This window comes from Ziziphus jujuba, chromosome 10, assembly GCF_031755915.1.
Source record: "Ziziphus jujuba cultivar Dongzao chromosome 10, ASM3175591v1".
NCBI classification, from domain to species: Eukaryota; Viridiplantae; Streptophyta; class Magnoliopsida; order Rosales; family Rhamnaceae; genus Ziziphus; species Ziziphus jujuba.
Genome location: NC_083388.1, coordinates 8426334 through 8451321, shown reverse-complemented (window position 1 = coordinate 8451321; position 24988 = coordinate 8426334). Strand labels below are relative to the sequence as shown.

The 24988-nt window shown below is 34.4% G+C and overlaps 1 protein-coding gene across 1 annotated transcript; it reads left to right on the top strand.

Moving 5' to 3' along the window:
- The first annotated feature begins 15128 nt into the window (after nucleotides 1-15128).
- On the top strand, nucleotides 15129-19447 carry LOC125420974 (putative F-box protein At4g17565). Its single transcript, XM_060812106.1, has 2 exons — nucleotides 15129-16319; nucleotides 19328-19447. Exons 1-2 carry the CDS (start codon nucleotides 15129-15131, stop codon nucleotides 19445-19447), a joined length of 1311 nt encoding a protein of 436 aa, XP_060668089.1.
- The last annotated feature ends 5541 nt before the right edge of the window (nucleotides 19448-24988 follow it).

The window sequence follows — 24988 nt, the reverse complement described above, 5'->3', positions numbered from 1 at the left end:
CACTGTGTTAAACACTTGTACAATAATTTTTCCCTCACATTCAAAGGTTTAGCTTTGAAGCAAAGGTTGTGGTTTGCTACCAAGGCAGAAACAGTGGCACATTTTCAAATTGAGATGGAAAAGCTAAAGGAATTGTCACTTGATGCATTTAAGTGGCCGAATGAAAAACCTTATAGATATTGGTATAGATCACATTTTGGCGCTTGGCCAAAATGTGATATCCTTTTGAGCAACCTGTGCGAGGCATTCAATGGATCAATAGAGATTTTTGGCAGATTTGTAGATCGAGGAGAGAGGATTCCAACGGGACCGACGGTGAGGCAAACGGAGGCCGGACGGCGGAGAAATAGAGGTTTGAAGATTTTCGGCCCCTCGCCGGAAAAAGCTCCGATCCCTGCGCGTCGGAGGTCCGATGGCCGTGAAATTTGTTGGGTAGGCCGGACTTGAGGAGGTGGTGAGGGGTGGTTGGCGCGTGTGGCCTGAAAATGGCCGGAAACAGGGCAAACGACGGTGGAAGGAAAAATCGCCGCCGATCTTCGCTGCCTCGATCCGGGCCTGTCCGGCGACCAATGGCCGTGAAATTTTGGGGTTTGGTCGGAAATGGGGAGAGGCTTCCGTCTGGACGGCGCGTGTAACGTGAATCGGCCGGAAAATTTGAAGATTCCGGCGGCCGGTCGGTCTCTCTCTCTCTCTCTCTTTCTCTTTCTTCCCCGAGATTTTTGTCAAATAAAAGCCATCGTGGTGATACTGTTCATTCCATGTGGACCAATTAGGTGATGACACGTGGCATCACTGTGCACTTAAGCCAGATATAATAAAATATTATGGTATCCGACGAACTTCAAACGTCCATAACTTTTTAACCAAATGTCCGATTTAAGCGTGCCGCTAGTCTATGGACTCGTATCGACAAGTACTTTTCAACCATACAAGAGTCAAAACAAAATTACACCACAAGAAAAAGTCAACTCCCAGCACCTTTTGGACTGTTTGCACCTCAACTTGTTTTGCCCATAACTTTCAAACCGTAGCTCCGTTTTCGACGTGCTACTAGTCTACGAACTCGGGGCATCATGCACTTCGCCACGGTACCCTGGTCAACTAGAAATTCCAACTGGAACAAAAAGTCAACTTTTAACCTGCTCGGTCAACGGTCAACCTCGGTCAACGTGCACGAATTCCGGTGTGATTTGGGACGGGGTGTTATAGAATTTGATGAAAAGATTTACATGGGGCAACCTGAAGGGTTTATAGCTCCTGGAAATGAAGATAAAGTTTGTGAACTTGTAAAATTGTTATATGATTTAAAACAAGCTTCGAAACAATGGCATGAAAAGTTTGACAATATAATGAAGTCAAACGGGTTTATAATAAGTTAATGTGATAAATGTGTTTATGAGAAAGATAAATATGATTATGTGATTGTATGTGTTTATTTAGATGATATGCTCATCATTGGTAGCACTAAAGAAATAATTCAACCTACTAAGAGAATTTTGATTTGTAAATTTGAGATGAAAGATTTGGGTATCGCAAATGTTATTCTAGAAATTAAAATTTCTAGGGTTCAAGATGGTTTTATTCTGCCTTAAAAGCACTAGATTGAAAATTGCTTAATAAGTTTGACAAAGATAGTGATCATATTTCAAAAACACCAATAGACCCAAAGTTTCCATTATATAAAAATCATGGGAATTGTGTATTAGAATTAGAATATTCTCGAATCATTGATAGTCTAATGTACGTTATGAGTTGTATAAGACTAGATACACCTTACTCAGTTAGCAAATTGAGTAATACACAAGTAATCCTAGTAATAATCACTGGATAACAATAATTAGAGTTCTTAGATGTCTAAGACATACTATGGATTATGAATTATATTATACAAGATATTCTGCTGTACTTGAGAGATACAATGATGCTAATTAAATATTTGACTCAAATGATTCAAGATCCACAAGTAGATATGTTTTATGCTTGGAGGTGTAGCAGTATCTTGGAAATCTTCCAAGCAGACTTTTGTTGCAAGGTCCACAATAGAATCTAAATTTATTGCTTTAGATATAGTTGGAGAAGAAGTAGAATGACTTCGACATTTCCTAAACGATATTTTAAGATGGTCAATATCTCTATCTGCTATTTGCATACATTGTGATAGTCAATATGCTATTGGAAGGCCACAAAACCAAAATTATAATGGTAAATCTTGACATATATGTTGAAGACAGAATACTGTGAAACAATTGCTCTCAAATGGAATAATATCTATAGATTATGTGAAATCTAAGGATAATCTTGTGGATCCATTTACTAAAGATTTAACAAGAGAGCACGTTTATCGAGGAGAATGGGATTAAAGCATTTAGTTTATCAAATATTAAAGAAATTGCTTGTGATATGTTAGTACTGTAATGATTTTAATACATAATCTTCATTGTGGAATAAAACTCCTTGTCAACTTACTTCTTGTCAACTTACTTTACTGCTAAATGTTAATGTAGCATTTTTTTTTCTTGTAAAAAGATGGAGATTGAGAAAGAAGGTTAAAATTAATGGAGCAACTTAAAAAGACGAGGATGGGAATTTAGCATACAAAAACAAAGTGTAACCACATAATTAATCGCTTCATTCACAGTGAAATTAACTAAACATCTAATATAAAACTTCATTTATGAATTACCAAAATCCAATTTTGCATAAAATACACTCAACCAGAACAAAAAAAATTTTGGAGATGAAAAAAGTGTAATTTCAATGAAAACTTGTTGAAACTATACTAATCAAAAGGATCAAAGATGCATTTAGTCCAGCACCAAACCACAATTACAGATGCAAATGAAAATAACAAAGGTGTTTGGTAGATTGAGTCTTTTCTTCACTTTGCAAGATAAAGCTGCATTTTTATCAATTGTAACATTCATGACTCAACCAAATAAAAAAAAAAAAAAAGCAAAGAACTCCAGATTCTCAGAAGTGTTTATGAAGCATAATTTGGGTTACCAAGTTGTATGGCACAGTACTGCTGGAAGAACCTCATGAAGGAACCAAAACAAAAACATCCCATAAAAGTGTTGGTCAGGAGTATGATTTCGAAGTTGGCAGAGATTGATTGAAACGACTTTTGGAAATTTGGACACTAAAAAAAAGGGGGTCTTTCTCATTAGGCAAACATCTCAACTCCCAAACATCCATATTAGCCAAATTTGTAGGCATAGTTCTCTTAGAGAAAACAATCTCTGCCTTGGAATTAAAAATCCAATCACCAATTTCTTTCAATCCTTCCTCCTTTTCTATAATGATTGATATCTGAAGATGAAGTGGTATAAAGGAGAAGCAAGTGGTTGTTGATGATTGATTCTGAGGTATCTTGATCATTCATTACTATGGACACGAGTCCCTATGATACAGTACCCAAATTTTGAAAACTCAAAAGAACAATACTCCACAAAATGATGCCCCACCAAACTACTTCATATATCCTATTAAAATAATTGATCTTTAATCTACATAGGTTTAATTTTGACACAGTCCTTAATTATGGACATCAATAGATAAAAAAACTAACATGTCTTATACATACATCATCAGCATGGGCAAAAACTATAGCACATCATTGGATGTAATGAGGTGCAGGGAATATTAGTTAATTAGCTAGATGCATTTGAGAAATAATCAAAAGGCTCAAATTGTGTACTGTCCAATATCCAAATAAACCAAGGAGCCACAATTTGGTTATGAGACATGTACCACAATATGAAGAAATCACTTTGTTAAAATTGATTTACAACGCTACATGTAACAACCCGTCTCGAACCACGTCGGAATTTTTGCACGTTGATCGAGGTTGATTGTTGACCGTTGACCCAAGGGGTCAAAAGTTGACTTTTTGATCCAATTGGAATTCTAGGTTGACTGAGGTACCGTTACGAAGTACACGTTGGCACGAGTTCGTAGACTAGTAGCACGTTGAAAACGGAGCTACAGTTTGAAAGTTATGAGCAAAACAAGTTGAGGTCCAAACTGTCCAAGGGGTGCCGGAGTTGACTTTTTATTCATGCAAAGTTGAGCGTTGACTCATGCATGGTTGTAAAGTGTTCGTCGATACGAGTTCGTAGACTAGCGGCACGTCCGATTTGGACATGTGGTTTGGAAGTTATGGACCTATAGAGTTTTTCAAACACAGTATTTTTTTAATATTATTTTTAAACGCGTAACGATGTGCCACGTGTGACTTAATGAAGGTGACCATGTGTCACCATGTTGAGAAGCCACATGTCAACCATGTGTAAAATCATATTATTTTAAATAATAATATTATTATTAATATTATTTAATTAATTTGAATTTATTTCTTTTTATTTTCCTTTTTCTTTTTCTTTTTTTTTTCCTTTTCCCCACGTGGGAAAAAAGGCCATGGGGCTCGATTCCTTTTCTTCTTCTTCTTCTTCTTCTTCTTCTTCTTTCTTTCTTTCTTTCTTTCTTTCTTTCTTTCTTCCTTCCCACCGACCGTCTCTCTCTCTCCCTGCTGCACTTTTTTCGGCCGCCGGAACCACGCACGCACCGACCGACGTGAAAACTCGCAGCTGGGCGACACCAGCGGCCAAATCTCCGGCCGAATGGCCAGCGGACGCGCTGGGATCGGCCTCCAACGCCGGCGGCCGGTGTGTCGCTGGTTTGGCCATTTTTCGGCAGCCACCGGTCGTGCAACCAGTCCTTTCCCACTAATTTGGACTCTCTGAGTCCGATTCTGAGCTCCAATGAACTCAACTCCCGTCGATTTGCAAGATACGAGGAATTGAAACCGACCGAAGCTTTCCGGCCAAATTCCGGCCACCTCCGGCGGAATTGGGGTCGATGGAGATCGGATTTGTAATCCTCGTCGCTCAAGCTTCAATTCGGTATATTATTCGACCATTTTGGTTAACGTTTGTGTTTGACCCCCCGGGTACAGGGTATTTTTTACCCGAATAAAATATTAATTTATTTGACTGTGTGTGAATTGTGTCCTAGGAGCACCGGTGAGTCGTGGAATTGATCCCATGGTGGATCGTAGGTTAATTGCGTGCTCCAGGTGAGTGATCCACCTTCAAATTAAATTTGGGAATTTAATTGGTGAATATTATGTGTGATTTAAACATTGGAATTTAAATTCTATGTGCCAAGTAAATATTTGATTTATTGTGGAATTATTGGTGAATTTATTGGATTTAAGAAAATGTGCATTATATAATTTATGCCATGTGAAATAATTTTATGGTTTTGAGAATTTTGAAATTCTTGTGGTTTTAACATTAAATCGGGCATGATTTGATTTTCAAATATTTCAAGGAAAATATTTGTTTATGTTGGTGATTTCAATTTTTATAAAATATGCCCATGGGATATTGTGAGATTTAATTATTATATTTCGAGAAATTATTTATGCTATTGGGAAAATGTGAATATTTGAATTTGTGGATTGGGAGTTGGTGGATTTGAAAATCATAGAATTTATGGTGTTGATTATAAAGAAATTGTGGAGAATTTCCGGGTTCAAGCGGATGGTTTAAACCCGCTCTATTTATGCAAAATGTGGAATTTGATATATAAATTAAATATGTGGATTTTCTGATTTTTGGATGCACCGTGCACGTACTAGTGTTCTGTTTATATGTGATATGGATATTATGCACACGGATGTGATTAGCGCGCAGGAGGGTGTGAGTAGCGCGCAGGTGATATTATGAGGTTATCCTATGGTTGCCATCGGATGAGGGTAGGCCACCCCTCCATGGCCGGGACACCAGGTTAGCAGCGATGCAGTGGGACGCCACGCGACCGTATGCCGGTTTCTTTCTATAACCTCCTGTCTGGCGGTACCTTGGGACGCTGGGTACTGTTGGCGCCACTGGTATATAGTGGGTGCATCAACTGATTTTCAGAACTGAGATTTCAAAATAAATATTTTTTTATTGTATTGGAATTAAAAATATAGTTATTACCGTTTTTGGTATTTATTTGATGTCTTGGTTTTCGGGGAATACGAACAAAGGGTTTTGTGAAAAGGTTTTAAAAGGGAAACTTTTCCACCTGAGAGAATTGTAAGGGTTTTGAGAGAAATTATTATTTCCAATTAATTATTATTTATCTATGTTACTATCGTGATATTATATTGTATAGTAGATAGGGTCACTCACTGAGATGATTAGCATCTCATACTCTTAAATTCCGTTCCCCTAGGTCCAGGTTGGGAGACGTTGATTGTCCGGGGTGAGCCCAACGTCTCAGTTCGTTGCCGAAGGTTCAAGAAGTATTTCTTCCCTTTTCCTCTCTATCCTGTATTGCTTCCTTATCTGTCATTTTATAAATTCCACATTTAATTGTATAATGCTCTGTATACTGTATTGGACACATTTTATTTATGCACTGGGTTGCCGCTGTTTTCTTTTGAAGTGCTGCTGGATTTTCCGTTGGAAGGTTCGGTGGTATTTCTTTGGGATCAAGGCTTGTCTAGGGTTCCGGGGAGGAATTCTGGACGGGTTCTGACACTACAACAGCAGCTGCCTAATAAACGAAGCAGAAAACCAACCATCATTTGGCTGTGGTTTCAAGCAAATTGGTACATAAAAGGGAACCAAACTGCAATATTCTATAGAAGCTTCAAATGGGTATTCTTAAAAAAGCACAATATGACTTAAGTTGAAAAAGATCAAACAGGGTAGCTAACAGATTGGTTAAGTATTGTCCCAAAAGAATTGAATACTTTTAGACTGGTTTCTAATCTCTTCAACTTGTTCTACAACTATATAAGTAAGTATATATTAAATAGATTTGAAAAGAAAAAAAAAAGATGACGATGAGAAAAAGAAGAAGATTTTCTCCCATAGATGAAACATTAACCATATCGGTAGCCATGCATGACATAGCTGAGAATTTGCAAACTACAATGGAAAATTTGATGTGCTTCATATAGTAATTAATCTGTTAGTTAGTTGTACTCATGTCTTATTTAGAAAATCGATAGCTTGCCAACACAGAAAATTGCTAATCATTAAATTACTCAGAACCCAATCCATTCAACGATATGTACTTAATTAGAATTAAATCTAGACCTAGATTTCCATTTGAATAAGATATTAACACAAACACATCTTTTTCCTATAACTAAAACATAGAACTCTGCACGATCATATAATTCCCTCATATCGATCATATTTTCCATTTTGTTGTGATACAAAACCATGTTTTCACTTTATATTGTTTTTTACCAAATAATACATATTAAACCCACATGATTCTATCAAAAACGATGTCTTAGAATCAGAAAGAAAAGAAAAAAAAAAAAACAAACTAATGTCTAATTAGAAACTAGCTAATACTATAATGAAAACCTGAAATTCAAAAACCCCCTCAAAAAAGAGAATTCCAAAATTAGTTCCATTGAAAAATCAATGTACGTAACATATATTGAAAATAGGCGAAAGAATTCAATTAAAAACTTAATATAGGACACTAACCTGCAAAAGAAAAGAAGAAAAGAAGAAAAGAAGAAGAAACAGAGCTTTTAACAGCCGCTGTTTCTTCTTCTCGATGGTTTTGTTGCCTCCAAAATTTGTAGGAACAACTGCATTGTCAACATGACACTGCTGAGTTGGATTTCCATAGTTTTTTTTTTTTTTTTTGGTTCATAATTGTTAGACATAGCTTAATATACATAATAAACCCACATCCTAATTGCTTAAGTGGCTTGATATACATAATATGACATTTGTAAGGATACTTAAAAAATTGATATTTGTAAGGATCAAAATGGTTTGATATACATAACAAATCCACATCACTTAGAGAATAGACTAAAGTGGCTTGATATACATAATAAACCCACATTCGTTAGAGAATTGACATTTGTAAGGATCAAAATGACTTGATATTCATAATAAACCCATATACTAATAGCTTAAGTGGCTTGATATGCATAATATGACACTTAAAGAATTAACATTTGTAAGAATCAAAATGGCTTGATATACATAATAAAACCATATCACTTAAGGAATTGATATTTATAAGGACCAAAATGGCTTGATATACATAATTAACCTACATTCTAATAGTTTAAACTTTTGGGACTAATAATAATTTAATAACGATGTAATAGCCTCCAATATCTTCAACAATGTTGTTCCATGTGCAAGACCACTATTTTTGTAGTGCCTTAGGCATGAATGCTTTGATAATCTCAATGAGATCATGTTGGGTCAGCTTTGACATTCTTCTTGAAAAGCTTTAAGAAGTGTGCTTTGGTTTTCTTGGACGACTTTGATAACAAAGAGAGAAGAGAGAAAGGAGAGAGAAGAGAATAGAGAGGGGAGAGAGGGAATGAGTTTAAAGAAGAAGAATTTTATAAGGGCATTTATGGGTGTCATTCTCTATCTTCCAAGGGATGGAAGGACAGAGGCCTTTGGTGTTCCCTTTATTCAAGAATTGGGGGTTTAATTAGTAAATTACTTGTGTTTCTATATGTGTAATTGTACTTTTCATTTTTTTAAATAATTATATTCTTGATTAAAGTGGGGGTTAGTTAGTAAATTACTTGCAAGCTTTTGGTGTGTACTTATATTTGCTTTCTAAAGCTTCTACTGGATAATTGTATTTTTTATTTTTTTTTAAATAATTGTATTCTTTATTTATAAATTTAACATTTTTAATAAAATTAATGAAAAATAGTACTAGGCACCTTCAATATTATATTGAGAAGTTCTTTTGATAATTTTAAAATAACTCTATATAGTATCATTACTTATACACTACCATTTAAACATATAAAAATATAAAATAATTTTATATAATATTTTTAATATATAAAATACTCACAATTCATAGAATCTTCATTCAGTCAAAAATATGTTTTTTTTTTTTTCTCTACAATCGTTTACAACTTAAACAATATTTCACGAAAACTTTTTACAACATTTTTGGATGAAACTGATAGTCTTGATAATTCCACAAAATTTTCTTTCTGGTTAGAATACTTTTGGGCAATGGAAAGTTGTATTATTGGAGTGTTCGGGTTTCAAAATAATGAACCTCTCTAAAGATGGTTGGTCATATAGTTTTGAATATATTTGAAATGTTTAGTCATATTTGAGATGTTTGTATTTGAAGACATTCAGTCGTATATTTTTGAATGCATTTGAGATATTCAGTTGCATACTTTTAAACACATCTAAGATATTTATATCTAAAAACGTTCGACTGCATATTTTTAAATATATTTAACACATTTAATAACATATTTCTGAAAACATTTAAAATGTTCAATCCTTAATAATAATTTTAAATGGGGTAAAAATGTAAATTTATAATGGTATTGTATAGAATTTATTTGGTAATGCAACTAAAGCTTCTCTATTATATTTTGGGTGGCTTAAATTAATTTGATCTGTCTCTGAATAATTTTAATTTGAGTTTAGCAAGAAAATTAGTTTGAGAGAGTGAGAGAGAATAAGAGAGTAAAAGCGAAACCATAAATATTTAAAAAAAAAGTAAAAAAATAAAATAAAAAATGGTTAATGGCATTTTTGTCTTAAAAACTCTTTTTCTAAAATGTTTTATGAGGGTGGTAATTGCCCCCTAAAAAAAAAAAAAAAAAGCAATAAACTTTCCATTAAATGTCCAAAGCCCAAGTTATTCCTTCCCTTTGATCCAATGTCAACTTTTTGGAGTGTTTTTTGTTCAAATAACCCTTTTTTCCCCATCCGCCCCAAACTTCCCTTTTTCATTACCTGTTGCATTAAAGTTGTCAGAAAGAAATAGTTGCTGAGCTTTCGCTTATTTTACCCATTAACTTATTCCAATATACAAATGTTTATATATGTAAAATCATTTTGGAAGTACTACATTTCATGTGGATGATACTTAATAGTGCACATGTTGGATCTTGTGATTTGAAGCAATATTACAATTGACAGCATTTTTGGTAATTATATTTGGAATCTTTTCTTAAAAAATTTTCAACAAACAAGCCACTGATCAACCAAAGGGTATGATTTAGACGATAGCTACAATTTCAATGCTGAAGAGAGAAAAGAGTTTGAAGTCTTAAACCCAAATCTTTGGGCTTTTAACTAACTATATTTGGAAGGCTTTGAAATTAAAAAGAAATAGAAATAATTTTAATCTTTCAATCGATTAAATATCACTTATTCTTAAATTCTTAAAACTTTAGGTGAAGTTTAGATTAAAAAAGGATTCATTTTTAATATATATATACATATATATATATATATATATTTGTAAAAAAAATTAATTTCATTGAATAGAGACTCAAGGGTATATTCAATTTATAATTTGGAGGTAAAATATAGTTGTATTTAATTAGAATTTGTAAAATTCTTTTAAAATATACAGGTATTCAAAAAATTATTAATTTCAAAAGTAAAATTATGAAAAAAATTGTCAATATGAAATTCAACTTTCATTTCAAAAATTTCGTTGGATTTTTATAAATTTTTTATGGAATCTGTGAATTTCATAACAATTTAGTAAATCTTTTAAAATCTATAACTTACTTTAAATCTATTAAACTATAAATTGAATACACTTATTAAATTCTAATATTATTATTCGACATGTTAGCTATATTGTGTATACACTTATTAAATTCTAATATTATTATTCAACATGTTAGCTATATTGTGTTTGTTTTTTTTTTTTTTTGGTAGTTTTTGCAGCATCTGCTGCACTGCCACTCGAACTGGGCAGGGAGGGGGCAGAAGCATGGACTTGGCCAAACCGGCTACAACTGCACCCCAGGTTAGTTATATTGTTGCATGAAAGCAGGAGTGTCCATGAACATGTATTACCATTCATCCATCTGAAAAATCTTTTCGTATTTATCTGCCAGCAACACTTCATAATGCGACCTCATTTCCTGCAGGTCATTTTTGAATGGATTGTTACTGGCTAGCTGGTATATACCATTTGAAACATTCTTTTAAGCAAATTAAAACACAAGTAATGAAAAGTTAAGCAAATTTTGAAAACTTCAATTTTATTATGCTAATTAGAACCAAGTAGAGGCATTATTAACAAACGATGCCAGAAATACATTATTAAACAGCAATACAAGAAATGTATATAGATGCTATTTCCTATTATAGCTAGCTACATATGCAAGTTTTTCTCTTTTTTACTAACTTGGAACAGTTTCCAAAGAGATTTTAATATGGTACAATATTGCAATATGTTCCAATCAAAACATACTACAAAGATAATCTTTAAATCGTTAATGTTAGAATTATTCCTAATTAGATAGTATAATGTTGAAAAGCTCCATAGTGCTGGATTTAGAGGCTGGTAATGCCTTTGATTTAAACTATCCAATTCTGGTGAAAATGAACCTATTAGTTAGAATGAATGCATTGCAATTCTCATGGTGCTCTATTTATTTATTTATTTATGTTAAGGAATAGATCAAGACTAGGGACCAGACCCCTCCTTCCCAACTTCCCACCCCAACAATCCTTCATCATTACTGTCTGCACCGTGCAATGCACAACTTGTAAAAGTGATACTATGAACAGTACTAGTATTCATTTTCACCTTCAGGCTTACCTACGACCTTGTCACATCGATATTTACTATTTTACTATTATTACTACCACTGTCTACGTACTGGAGTTGGAAGGATTTCTTCTTCCATTTTCATTTTCAGTTGTAGCAGTACTGTAAATAAAACCCACCCACCCTTTTTCCAATTGAAGAGACAGATTAGAGATTTCCGCAGCTTAAATTAATTTCTTCTCTTTCCAGCTTAGAAAAAGTCTTGAATGTTGAATCATGATTTGATCAGATGAAACAAATAATCCAACCACTGAAAAAAACACTTATAAGATTTTTATTTTTATTTTTTTTGGTGAAAAAAATAATAATAATTAGATGGGTTCTTCATTTTCAAGACTGATGCATATGTGTCACAAATTATCAGCTCTTTTGAATTAATAAATTTGTTTAATGTGTGAGAGATTTCTATGATCATTAACTGACGTACGTGTGCCTAATGGCGAAACTACCTCAATTACTTAATTTACATCTTTAAATCTTAGAGGAGAATTTTGCTCCATTGTATATCGGTACCGTTCATTGTTGCTTTAATTTTTCTCCAAGTGATACTAGTCAGCTGCAAAGTAACTTTCATTGTCACCAAGTAACACTGCACCTCCACATGTAATACCCCAAATCCACAGCTTGCATATAATAAATTAACCAGATACGTACATATATATATATTAAAGTAAATAGTATAAAATTAGAACCTCATGCCATGGAGATTTTAATGAAAAGCAGTTTCCAAGTTCTGAGTTCAATGTTTCTGATGGTAACCCTTACCATTTTATTTTTCCAAGAATCATCGCCAATTTTCTGTTGATATATACTGCCTCATATAGGAAGAAGAAAACCATATATTGATAAAGAATCGTTTTTGTTTTTATAATACTTTTTTCGCCAAAGTGTTTTTATTATACTTTTGCTCTTCCTGTTACTGATGTCACATTCTTTTTGAATTTATATACCACCACCACTTCACAATGGGACCTCATTTCTTTTTTCCTGCAGGCCATGTTTGAATGGATTGTTACTAGCTAGCTGATATATACCATTTGGAACATTCTTTTAAGCAAGTTGAAAACAGCAGTAGTGAAAATTTTAATCAAATTTTGAAAATTTCAACTTTATTCTGTTAATTAGAACCAAGTAGAGGCATTTTAAACAACAATACAGAAATACATTATTAAACAGCAATAAAGGAAATATATATATGTATATATAAATATAGATGTTTTTTATAATTGTAGCTAGCTATATATGCAAGTTTTTCTCTTTTTTACTAACCTGGAACAGTTTCCAAAGAGATTTTAATATGGTACAATATTGCAATATGTTCCAACCAAAACACACTACAAACGTAATCTTGAGATCTTTAATGTTAGTATTATTAGTAACTAGCTGGTCTAATGTTTAAAAGATCCATAATTAATGCTGGATTTAAACGCTAAGAATGCCTTTGATTTGTAAGGTTAAAATTCTTAGGTTAATTCTAAAGAACCCGGCCATAATCATGTATACATAAAGCCATGGACTAGCCTTGAATAATCCGAAGATAAAAGATTGTAAAACAAGGAAAGACCTCTCTCTCAGTAGCTCTAAGTGACGTTGACGACGACGACTCTATGCCTAAAACGATAGCGTTTATTTCCGAATGCTGGGAATGCCTTTGAAGGCTACCTAACTTGTAAGGGTAAAATTCTTACAATTAAAAAAAAAAAAAAAAAACCATGATCATAAATTAAATAATACATAAAACCATGAACTTGCTTTGACTAATAATCCGAAAATAAAGGAAACACAAGTACATTGAAATGCCTAAGATGCACACAAGGTCAAAGATGCACACTTGGCTAGACCAAACCAGACATAAAGAAAATATGAAAATGTTCCAAGAACACTGATGAGTGATGACTGACCCGAAGAAGAAAAGAAAAATGAAAAAGAAGGAGAAAGAAAGAAGAAGCAGAGCTTTAATCGCTGCCTTCATGAGCTTCTGTGCTCGCCTCCTCGGGAGACCCAGGTTCCTCCTCCATAGGCCCAGCTCTTTTCAATGGTTGAGCAGCGTCGAAGAGTTCCGTGTACTGCTCCATTGTCAGGACAACGCCGAGCAGGTTTTCCACCGCTTGCTTTTTGTCCACAACGGAATCATCTGTAATATTACGGACGATCCCCTTCAAAGCACGAGACTTCTGGCGATCAGTAACATTTGGCATGTAGGATTTAACAATGCGCGTGACTGCATGCCTTGCTTTCCGTATCTCGCGGCTCTCGTTTTTGTCAATATTCTTTAACATTGTTCTTGAAAGAGAGTATGGTTTTCTTGGAGACTAAATTTGATACTATAAAGAACAAGGAAGTTTTTCTCGGAGCCAATATGTGCGGAGGTTTAAAGATAGTATATATATATATATATATATAGGTTGCCCCAATAAAATAAAAATATCAAACTAAACACAATAAACAATTAACTATACTTTTAAAAATTATTATTTACTTTTAAAGATTTATGTAATATGCTTTTATTCTAAGCGTAAATTATTTTCAATTAAAAAAAGAAAAAGAAACAGTCTTCCTAACTTAAATTGATAATAGATTAAATGAACAATTTTATGTATTTTTTGGTAATTAAGTTAAAATCCAAGATGAATATCTTTTACACCCAATTAATTAGTTTCAAATTTTAAGTTAATATATGCCAAAATACAAAATTAGATTTTATGACAACTAAATTTAGATTTCACTTTTTTTTTTCTATTTTCTAATTCTTCTCTTTAATGTGTTGCATTTTTTTTTTCTCTTGAACGTGTTGCAGTTTTCTTTTTCTTTTTGTAAATTAATATATTGAATAGTAAAGGTTTCTTTTTTATACATGTATACATATACTAACGCTGAAAATAATGTATATATATATATATGTAACAATTATTCATAATTAACTCCTCCAACTGGCAGTTCTTTTATTATTATTATTATTTTTTAATTTTATTGTTGGATTATGCTAATAAATGTCCTTTTTTCCATTTTACCATATTTCTCACTTTTGATAAACTATCTAACCTGTCCAAATCAATTCAGAGCCCTCGAATCAAGAGTGGACAATTTTGATGAATCCTTGGGCAGATCATTGAAAGAGACAAAGTAGCTGGCTAAGTTGCAGGTCCGAGATGTGCCATGAACTGCCATGAACTGCACTCTCTGAACCTTTACCTCAAAAGAGCAAGAGTTGGGGGACGAGAAGGCTTTCCAATCTAGGAGACCCAAATTTTAACACTTGGATCTGGCTCATTGGGCCTCAGGAATCATTCAGGCGACACCTCCACCTACAATGCTAAAAGGACAAAGGAGATTTCAAGGTTTAAACCCAAATCTTTTGGGTTATTTGGGCTTAGGCCTAACATCTTTTAAGAAACATAATAAACCCTAATTCAAATTCCGTTGATCGAAAAAAACTTCGATATGTATACGTATATATATAAACAGGTATAGCTTTGCTGCCATCATTAATTATAGAAACTCAAGAATTTTGGAGATTAACAATGGCCACCAAGAGATGTTTACGAGCAGAATTACAACCAAACTGGTTGGATCTTCCAAACGAAATCATTGAATTAATGATGACCAAGTTGCCGTCCGTGGATGTCATCCGCTTCAAAGGTGTTTGTTTATCTTGGTATGCAGCTACGAACTCGTATATTTCTACCCATTGGTCTTCTAATAATTCTGATAATCAATCTCCATGGCTGATGCTTCCTACTGGACAAAACGACAGCTATACCTACTTGTTTAATTTCGCAGAGCAAAAGCATTACAAGGTAAAGAACGTGTTCCAAAGGCTTGGTGATCACTATCATAAACCTCGATGTGTTGGATCTTCATTCGGGTGGCTCATAATTTTTGATGAAAATTGCAATGCATGTCTTCTCAATCCCTTTTCAGGAGCTCAAATCGAACTCCCATCCACCGAAGATCTCGGCGGCAGTGAGTACGTTCCTGTTACTAAAGCCATCCTCTTGTCGGATCCATCTAGTAGTTGTACTAAAAGCTTTACAATCATAATTATATATTGTGATGGAATACTTGCATTCTACAGCCACATTGGAGACCATGATAATGATAATAAGAATAATAATATTAATAATACATGGACTGATTTTTGTAACGACCCGAGATTATATTGTGATATGATATACCACGACAGTATGCTCTATGCATTGGAGCACTATGAGCGTGGTCATGGTTGCGTCGAAGTTTGGGATCTTCACCGTGATTTTCCCAAGAAAATTACAAGAATTATACACCCTACCAAGTTGCCAGAGTTTGCTAGATTGTATTTGGCAGAATCATTAGGCGACATCTTGTACGTGCTTCGGATTACTACCAATCATGATGATGATAATCATCCAGACTACAAAGATGAATATTTTATATACAAGCTGAATTATTGTGCCAGAAGATGGGAAAAAGTGAAATCTTTGAGGGGTCAAACTCTGTTTTTAGGTGGAAACAAGTTGTTATCACTGTGTGCTCGAGACTTTCCAGAATGGGAGCAAAATTCATTATACATCACCTATCGGTTTCCATTTGATTTGTTCGCTGATGGTGATCAATATTTTCGTGATGTTGGTAAAGTTGGAGTGTATAACTTTGATAAAAAATCTCTCAGGCCTGACATCAAATTTAATATTGATCATTTAACAGATGAGAGATGCTTCACACCCTTTTGGATTGTTCCTAGTTTTTGGTGATTTAATTTGTATATTATTAATTAGGAGAATAGAGGGACTTTTTTATGTGTTTTAATTTACTTTATTAAATTATCATTGATAAATTTTTGGCAATTACTGTCAGGGTGTAAATTTAGTGTTTTTTTAATAAAATAATAAATCAATTTATTTTTATTTTTATTTTTTTATTTCAAAATTATTTTTGTCATTGGCATACACTCTTCCAGATTTTGCTAGTAGTGTCTTTAATTATAATTTTTATGAGTTATGTGAAGTAATGCTGCAATTTTTCCTTTTAAATTATAAGTTTTTCTAACTTCTCCAGTTAATGACTTAATTTTATCTGCCAAGAAACTTCATAATGGGACATCGTTTCCTTTTTCCCGCTTGCCATGTTTGATTGGATTCTTGCTGATACCATTTGAAACATTCTTTAAAGCAAATTAAAGCGGAAGTCATTAAGTTTTGAAATTTTAAAATTTTTGAGAACTTTAGAGAAATTTTGAAATTTTGATTATTATTCTGCTAATCGGAACTAGAGGCATTATTAAACAACAACACAAAGAAATATAGATGCTTAATTTTTAATTTACTATTGTAGCTAGCTAGTAGCTGCTATATATGCAAGTTGTTATTGTTTTGTGTTGTTGTTGTTTTTCTTATTTTTTTAACTAAACTGAAACCGTTTCTGCAGGGATTTTTAAATGAGTCTTACTATTTATTATTACGGTAGACAATTAGCACTTCTGTATTAAATTTTAATTTTGATATTTAATTTTATTATTTTTTATATTAAAATTTTAAAAGTAAATATTTTAATATTATTTATTTAAATTATTGTTTGATACGTAGATTTTCATTGAAAATTATTTACTAGCGGTGGTAAATAATATTTTTTTTTAATGTATTACTTTGCAATATGTTTTCAATCAAAACAAATTATGAAGGCAATCCTAAGTTCCTTAATGTTAGAATTAATTTGGTAATTACTCTAAAATAATGATTCATGATGCCTTTGATGGCTATCCAATTTGTATACTTGTGACAAATTTTAATTGGAAGTATTTAACTCTAATATTTCTTTTATCAAATTTTAAAAGTAAAATTTTTAATGAGTTATTTAAAATTTCATACTACCTATAAATTTTATTATGATTATTTATTAATATTAATTCTAAAGAACCTGGCCATAATCATCTATATAAAACACATGAACTAGCTTGGAATTAATAATGTGAAGACAAAAGAATATAAAAGGGAAGACCTCTCTCTTAGTAGCTACGAGTGACTCCATGACGTTCCATGCAAAAACAAAAAAGTACTTCACGACAACTTCATGCCCAAAACAACAATGCTGTTCGTTTTGAATTTTCTAAGGGGAATTTGGCCCTTTGCCCTCGTGGGCAAGGCTATAACGAAATATATCCTTTCCTTCATCTTTTTTGTTTTACCCTTTTATTTTTTAATAATTCTAAAATACCCTTACATCAAAATTAAATATTTTTACTTCTTTTTTTTTTTTTTTTATTCTTTCTTTTCTTCACCCAGCTTTTCTCTTCTCCTTCATCACCCTTCCCGCAAAGCTGGCTCACCTCTTCTCATTCATGAAGTTTTCTTCACTTAATTGCCTTTTTGCCAAACAGCCCCATTTCATCTCTCAGGTCACTAAAATTCCATACAAACCTGTTCAATTTGATGGTTCGGAATTAGGGTATTGTGAAGAAGGAGGATGTGGATTTGCATAAGAAGCTCGTGGGTGGTGTTGCATGGCGGAAGTAGATGCTTATGCTCGCTGTTTCGCTTGGTCTCTTTGATAAAATGCTAGGTTTGTTTGCTTCATTTTTCCTTTGATTTTTTGATTTGATTGGTTTCTGGGATTTGTTTTTGATTGGTTTTTGGGGTCTTTTTAAAACATCTATCGGGTGTGGTTTTTGTTTTTTGTTGATTAATTTTGGGATAAGTTGGAATCTAAAGTAGGGGATTATTTATTTATTTATTTATTTTTTTGGGAGGGAAGAATTTTTTCGGTGGGTGTGTTGTGATTGGTGTTCTATTCCTGAAGGACTTAACGAGTTGAAAGTTTGGGTATTTTTGTTTTATTGGATAAAAAAATCTATTTCTGGTGCATTCTAAATTCGGAGGCTATTTTTGGGTTTGAGTGCTGGTGCCTTATTGGATAAAATCCAAGTTCGATTGTTGAAAATTTGGTTTGCTTTTTGCGATTCTATGGCGTGTTTGAGATTATTCGATATAATATAAAGTCAGGAGCTTGTTTTTATTTGTTTTTCGATTTCGGTGTTGTTATCTTTATAGAGAGTCCTAATTATAATTATATTGCCATGAGGGTGTGTTCAGAGACTGTTTGACCGTTTTTTCTTCCAGTTTCGATCCTCAAACTTGTCCTGTATGATTGAGGCGGTATTATTGATATGTTTTTAGTGATTGGGAGGAATGTTATGGTGAATCATTCTAGTCAACTCCAAACATTACCTTCTACAAGTTTGTAGAAAATATTTGTGGACACAACAGAATCTATTGACCTCACACCTTCTACATGTTAGTAGAAAATAGTTGTGCTTCCAAATTGATGTTCCACTTTACAGAACTGTATGCAAAGTTTGTTTTATTAATCATGTGTACGTACCTAGCTGTTAGTCTTAGTTAATTGAAAAGAGTAAAACCTTGTCAATTCTGCAGGTTATGCATATTTAGGAAGCAATACTAAGAGTTGAGAAAGCTTTGGAGATGACCAAACGCAAAGACTGATCTTGGGAGTTTCAAAGGCTGCATCTATTTTTGATATTAAGCAGGCATATAAGAAGCTGGCTTTGCGGTGGCAGCCAGATAAGAATATAGATAACAGAGAAGAAGTTGAGGCCTAATTCAGGGAAATTGCTATTGCATATGAGGTCTAAAAATGGTGCAACTTTTCTATTCAATCTTCTATCTTTGTTAGCTTTTGATCTTTAACTCCATTGACATTTTTGACACTATGTTATGATCCTTTACAGGTTCTTAGTGATGGAGAAAAGCGCACTAGATACGATAGAGGAGAAGACCTTGAAGATATGGGTATGGGTGACGGTGATGGTGGTGCTTTTAACCCTTTAACAGTTCATGTTTACATTTGATGGAGGCTTTCCTAGTGGATTTGGAGGTGGAGGCTTTCCAGGAGGTGGCTTTGAATTCCATTTTTGATCTTGAGATTAGTTCACAATAAAAAAGTATAAGTGCAGTCTTTTTTGAGGAGTAGCAACGGCCAGTGTGACTAATTGCTAATTATGTGTATGGCCAACCAAGAGACTCTCTTTGCTATCACAAAGAAATATCATAATCCTCCAGATATTTTTTATGCGGAATATGGATCGCATTGACAATCTACAACTCCCTTTATAGAGGATAAGAATAATGCAACAGAAAGAACAGTTTGTAATTTTTTCTATTTGCATGCTACATCTATCTTATATGATACAAAATTGTAATGGAAATTTGTTAATGTTTCCAATGTGTTTTTGTTATGATTCTTTTAATTTGGAATCAATGAGTATGTCATCATTAAAAGTTCTTTTTGGCCACTGTGTTGTTGGTAGGATTTACTCCCAAAATATCTCCCACACTATAAATATTATAGTTGGTTGACTGGAAACACATGTTATAGTTAAATTCCAAAATATGTATACGATGAAGCATTAAATGAAGGGATATTTGTCAGGACCCGTCCAAAATTCCTCCTCTGGAACCCTAGACCAGCCCTGATCCCAGGGAAACCCTACCGAACCCTCCAACGAAAAATCCGGCAGAGCCTCCCCTAAGGGATTTACTTACCACAAACTACCTGCACTGAAAACACACTTCTAAAAACATCCCCTTATTCCTCCCACGAACTACAAGTTGTTCCACAAATTGCAGCACTTCAAAATAAAACAACAACAGCAACCCAGTGCATAAATAAAAACAACACGTCCAATACAGTATACAGAGCATTATACAGATAAATGTGGAATTTATAAAATGACAGATAAGGAAGCAATACAAGATAGAGAGGAAAAAGGGAAGAAAACTTCTTGAACCTTCGGCAACGAACTGAGACGTTGGGCTCGCCCCGGACAATCAACGTCTCCAACCTGGACCTAGGGAACGGAATTTAAGAGTGTGAGATGCTAATCATCTCAGTGAGTGACCCTATCTACTATACAATTTAATACCACAGTAATACAGTAGATAGATAATAATTAATTGGAAAATAATAATTTCTCTCAAAACCCTTACAATTCTCTCAGTTGGAAAAGTTCCCCTTTTAAAACATTTTCACAAAACCCTTGTACGTACTTCCCAAAAACCAAGGAACCAAACAAATTAATAAACAACAAATAAATAAATAAATATATACCCCAAATATAAATAAACTGCAATAAATTATAATAAATAATTTTTTTGAACACCTTTGGGGTTTTAAACTTTAATTGCAATTTACACCGACGCACCACACCATATACCGGTGATGCCCTCCGATACCCAGCGTCCCGAGCACTGACTGGCGGGGGATTAAAGAGAGAAACCTGCAACGGTCACTTCGGCGTCCCGACAGTACCGTTGCTACAAACCATCACCCGGCCAAGGAGGGGGGCGGCTGTGCACAACAATAACCTTGCCTGCCCACGGTCCAATGGCAACTCACGGGTGAAGTAATAACCGTGCGCTAAACCAGATAATAACCGCGCACTACCACGTGTCCATACACCATACACCAGAACACCAATACTGTATGAGTGCGTCTAAAAATAAACATAAGTAACCAACCGTACCGTTTTTCCAAAAACCACCGTGGGAAGTATACCAAATTTTCACAAAACACCATCCCACATATTTTTATTCAACAACCCGGTACGAAACAGCGATAATCAACAAACCACAATTTCTCGAAATACGATATGCAACCATAAAAATACCTCGGGCATAATTTATAAAATTTAAACAAATATTTTCGTAAAATATTTAACCCAATTATGCCCGGAAAATCAATTTTAAAAACCACGTACAATTACTACCAAAATACACATTGCTCATGCATAATAAATTAATTAAACCACAATATAATTCATAAATAAATCACACCACATGAGCATAATTTAAATACCAATTTAAATATAATTAATTCCCCAAAAATGATATAAAATCCAGACACAAACAATTACTGAAAATACTTGCTCATGTGTAATAAATACCATTTAATCACAATAAAATAATAATCGGGAATTTCTTAATGACCCCAAAATTTCCATTTATTACCAATGGGTAAATATATATAAAATAATATTTTTTCCCGATTATATTTAAAATACACCACATGAGCACAAATTACAGATATCAATTTAACACCATATAAATACAATTAATTACCCCAAAAATATTTTTAAAGGTGGGTTACTCACCTGGAGCACGCAATTAACCCATGATCCACCACGGGATCAATTCTACGACTCACCGGTGCTCCTAGAACAAAATTCACAGACAGTCAAATAAATTAATATTTTAATCGGGTAAATAATACCCGGTACCCGGGGGCTTAAACGCAAACGTTAACCAAAATAGGCGAATGATATACCGAATCGAAGCTCGTGGGACGAGAATCACAAATCCGGTCTCCATCGACCCCAATTCCGCCGGAGGTGGCCGGAATTTGGCCGGAAAGGTTCGGCCGGTTTTGATCTTGAGGAATCTTTCAAACGGTGGGGATTTTGGGCAAACTAACCCTGGAAACGGATTCAGAGGGGTCGAAAATAGTGGGATAGGGGTATGGGACGGGCTGGTTTGGTCGGAAACGGCGAGAATCGCCGGAAAAATTTCTCCTCGCCGCCGCGACTTCGCCGGCCCGATCTAGGCGCGTCCGGCGGTGGCTGGCCGGGAAATTTGGTGGCCGAGGTCGCGAGGTGGTGGGCTTCCTTGGTGGCCGGCGCGTGTAGCATTCTGGGGATTGAAATCCGGCGAAACGCCGGTCAAACAGGGAGAGGCAGAGAGTCAAAGGAGAGAGAAAGGGAGAAAAAGCTTGCTGCGTTTTGTCTCACGGGCTCGGGGAAGAAGAGAAGGAAAGGGAAGGAAAACAAAAAAAGAAAAAAAAAGAAAAAGGAAAGTGTTTTCCCACGTGGGGAAAAGAAAAAGAAAGAGAAAAAGAAAAAGAAAAAGAAAAAGGAAAAAGAAAAAGGAATAAAATATATATAAAAATAATTAAATAACAATCAAAATAATAATAAAAATAATAGGATAAAACACATGGTTGACATGTGGCTTTTCACCATGGTGACACATGGTCACCTTCAATAAGTCACACGTGGCACATCGTTATGCGTGTAAAAATAATATTAAAATAATACAGTATTTGAAAAACTTTACAGGTCCATAACTTTCAAACCACATGTCCAAATCGGACGTGCCGCTAGTCTACGGACTCGTATCGACGAGCACTTCACAACCATGCATGAGTCAACGCTCAACCTTGCATGAATAAAAAGTCAACCGCGGCACCCCTTGGACAGTTTGGACCCCAACTTGTTTTGCTCAAAACTTTCAAACCGTAGCTCCGTTTTCAACGTGCTACCAGTCTAAGAACTCGTGCCAACGTGTACTTCGTAACGGTACCTCAGTCAACCTAGAATTCCAACCAGATCAAAAAGTCAACTTTTGACCCCTTCGGTCAACGGTCAACGGTCAACCTCGGTCAACTTGCAAAAATTCCGACATGGTTCGGGACGGGGTGTTACATATTGGTAGCTATGCACCCCAAACTTTATCGGGGTTGGTACATTGCACCATAAACTATTTTTCCTAGTATTATGCACCCTAAACTCCTATTTCCCTTGCATTGTTGGTTCTTTTGTCAAAAATGCTTAACGGAATGACCACGTGCTGCGCATGTGATCATCAAGCGAGGTTAGATCAGGTCATTTTACTGTCCTCATCACGTGCTTCTCGTGTATGTGATTAGGGATTAGAGACCAGTGTCCTCATATAGGAATTTTTGGGCGGGAAAATCATCTTAGGGATTCATCGAATGATCTGATTGAGTTGCATTTGATTAGAGTTAAGAGTTTGGTGAAAGAAATTTGAGCAACGTGAATAGAATTTTGAGAGTAGTTTTACGCGAACAAAAATTGAAGGAGCTGAGCTTATCTCAGAAGCAAAGTTGGCAGATGTAGAATGTGTAGAATGAAATCCCCAAATATCATAAGTAGCTTTAAAATTTTAAATTCTATGCTTCTTCTTTGGGTTGTAAGGTTTTTTGGCATCTTTGTTTGGGATGCAGGTTTTATGCTTTGAAATTTTCATTTTTATGGTTTGAAAAGTGAAAATGACAGAGGATTGTGTTAGTTCTAGGTTCCATATCCCATCTTTAGTAAAAACCTTGTTCCCCACTACAGACACACGTTATGTATTAAATTGACTTGTTGTTAGGTTTGTGGGTGAGGCGTGGTCCCAAATATGGATTTTTCTGGGTGGGATGTGATCCTAGGTCTAAGTTATTTTAGGAAGTTTGTATTTGTATGTGTGTAAATTGAATTAAAAAAATGATGTTAACTGCATTGTGGTTGGTGTATGTGTAATATGCCTGAATTAATTATTAATGCTTTAACTTTAAGCAATATGCCAAATAATATGATTAGTAGTAATGTAGTTGTTTACAACTATGTTTTCTTGTCTAGCATCTATGTCACTGCATTTCTTTTTATTTATTTGTTTGTGTTGTAATATATGATTGCAGCTGCTGGGTCAGGGTACTTTACCCTAAAAGCTCACCATGGTGGTGACTTATTTGATAGAATGGGTAAGACAATGTACTTAGGAGGGAGTGTTGATTTTTTAGACTATTGCCATACCGACACTATGTGTTACTCTAGCTTTGATAAGTTTGCAAAGCTAATTGGGATCAAAGATCAATATGCTTACTTCTATTAGATTCCTAAGAAGAACATAAATGATAGTTTGGTTAGGATACCAGGAGATCAGGATGTGGTAAACATATGCAATATTGTGCCTAATAGTAGAGTTATGGAAGTATATTTCATTTAGCAAGTGGCTTTGGGGTTTTTGACCAATGAGCCTCACAATTGGGAGGAGGAAATAGGCACCCAACAACTTGAACCCCAAACTGATCCACACCAATCCCAAGACTCAGGTTTAGATACCCCTCTCCAAATAGAAAATGATATTTCTGATTTTAACCTGCATGTTAGTGGAGGTTAAGAGAGTGATTAGGGCAATGTTGGTGGCAATGATTGGCCTAATTTTGACATGTATGTGAATGGAGATGAAGAGAGTGATCAGGGCAATGCTGGTGGCAATGAGGCCCAACCACAAAATGATCATGTTAGTGGAGGTGAAGAGAGTAATCATGTTAGTGAAGGTGATGATTCGGATTTTCAGCAATTTGATTATGAGTTGTCAGATAACGAGGTTATGTTTAGGGATAATATAGACAGTAATGTTGAGTTTGCAGGTGTTCAATCTACTAGAAATCCCACTACTTCCACTGATGAAGTCTACATTGAGTCTGATCATGAGTATGATGATGATGTATTGATGAGCGGACCATCTAGTGATGAAGAAGACATTAATAGGCATTTTCCTAAGTTTAATTCTCAAATAGATATGAGAGATCCTAAGTTTGAGGTTGGCAT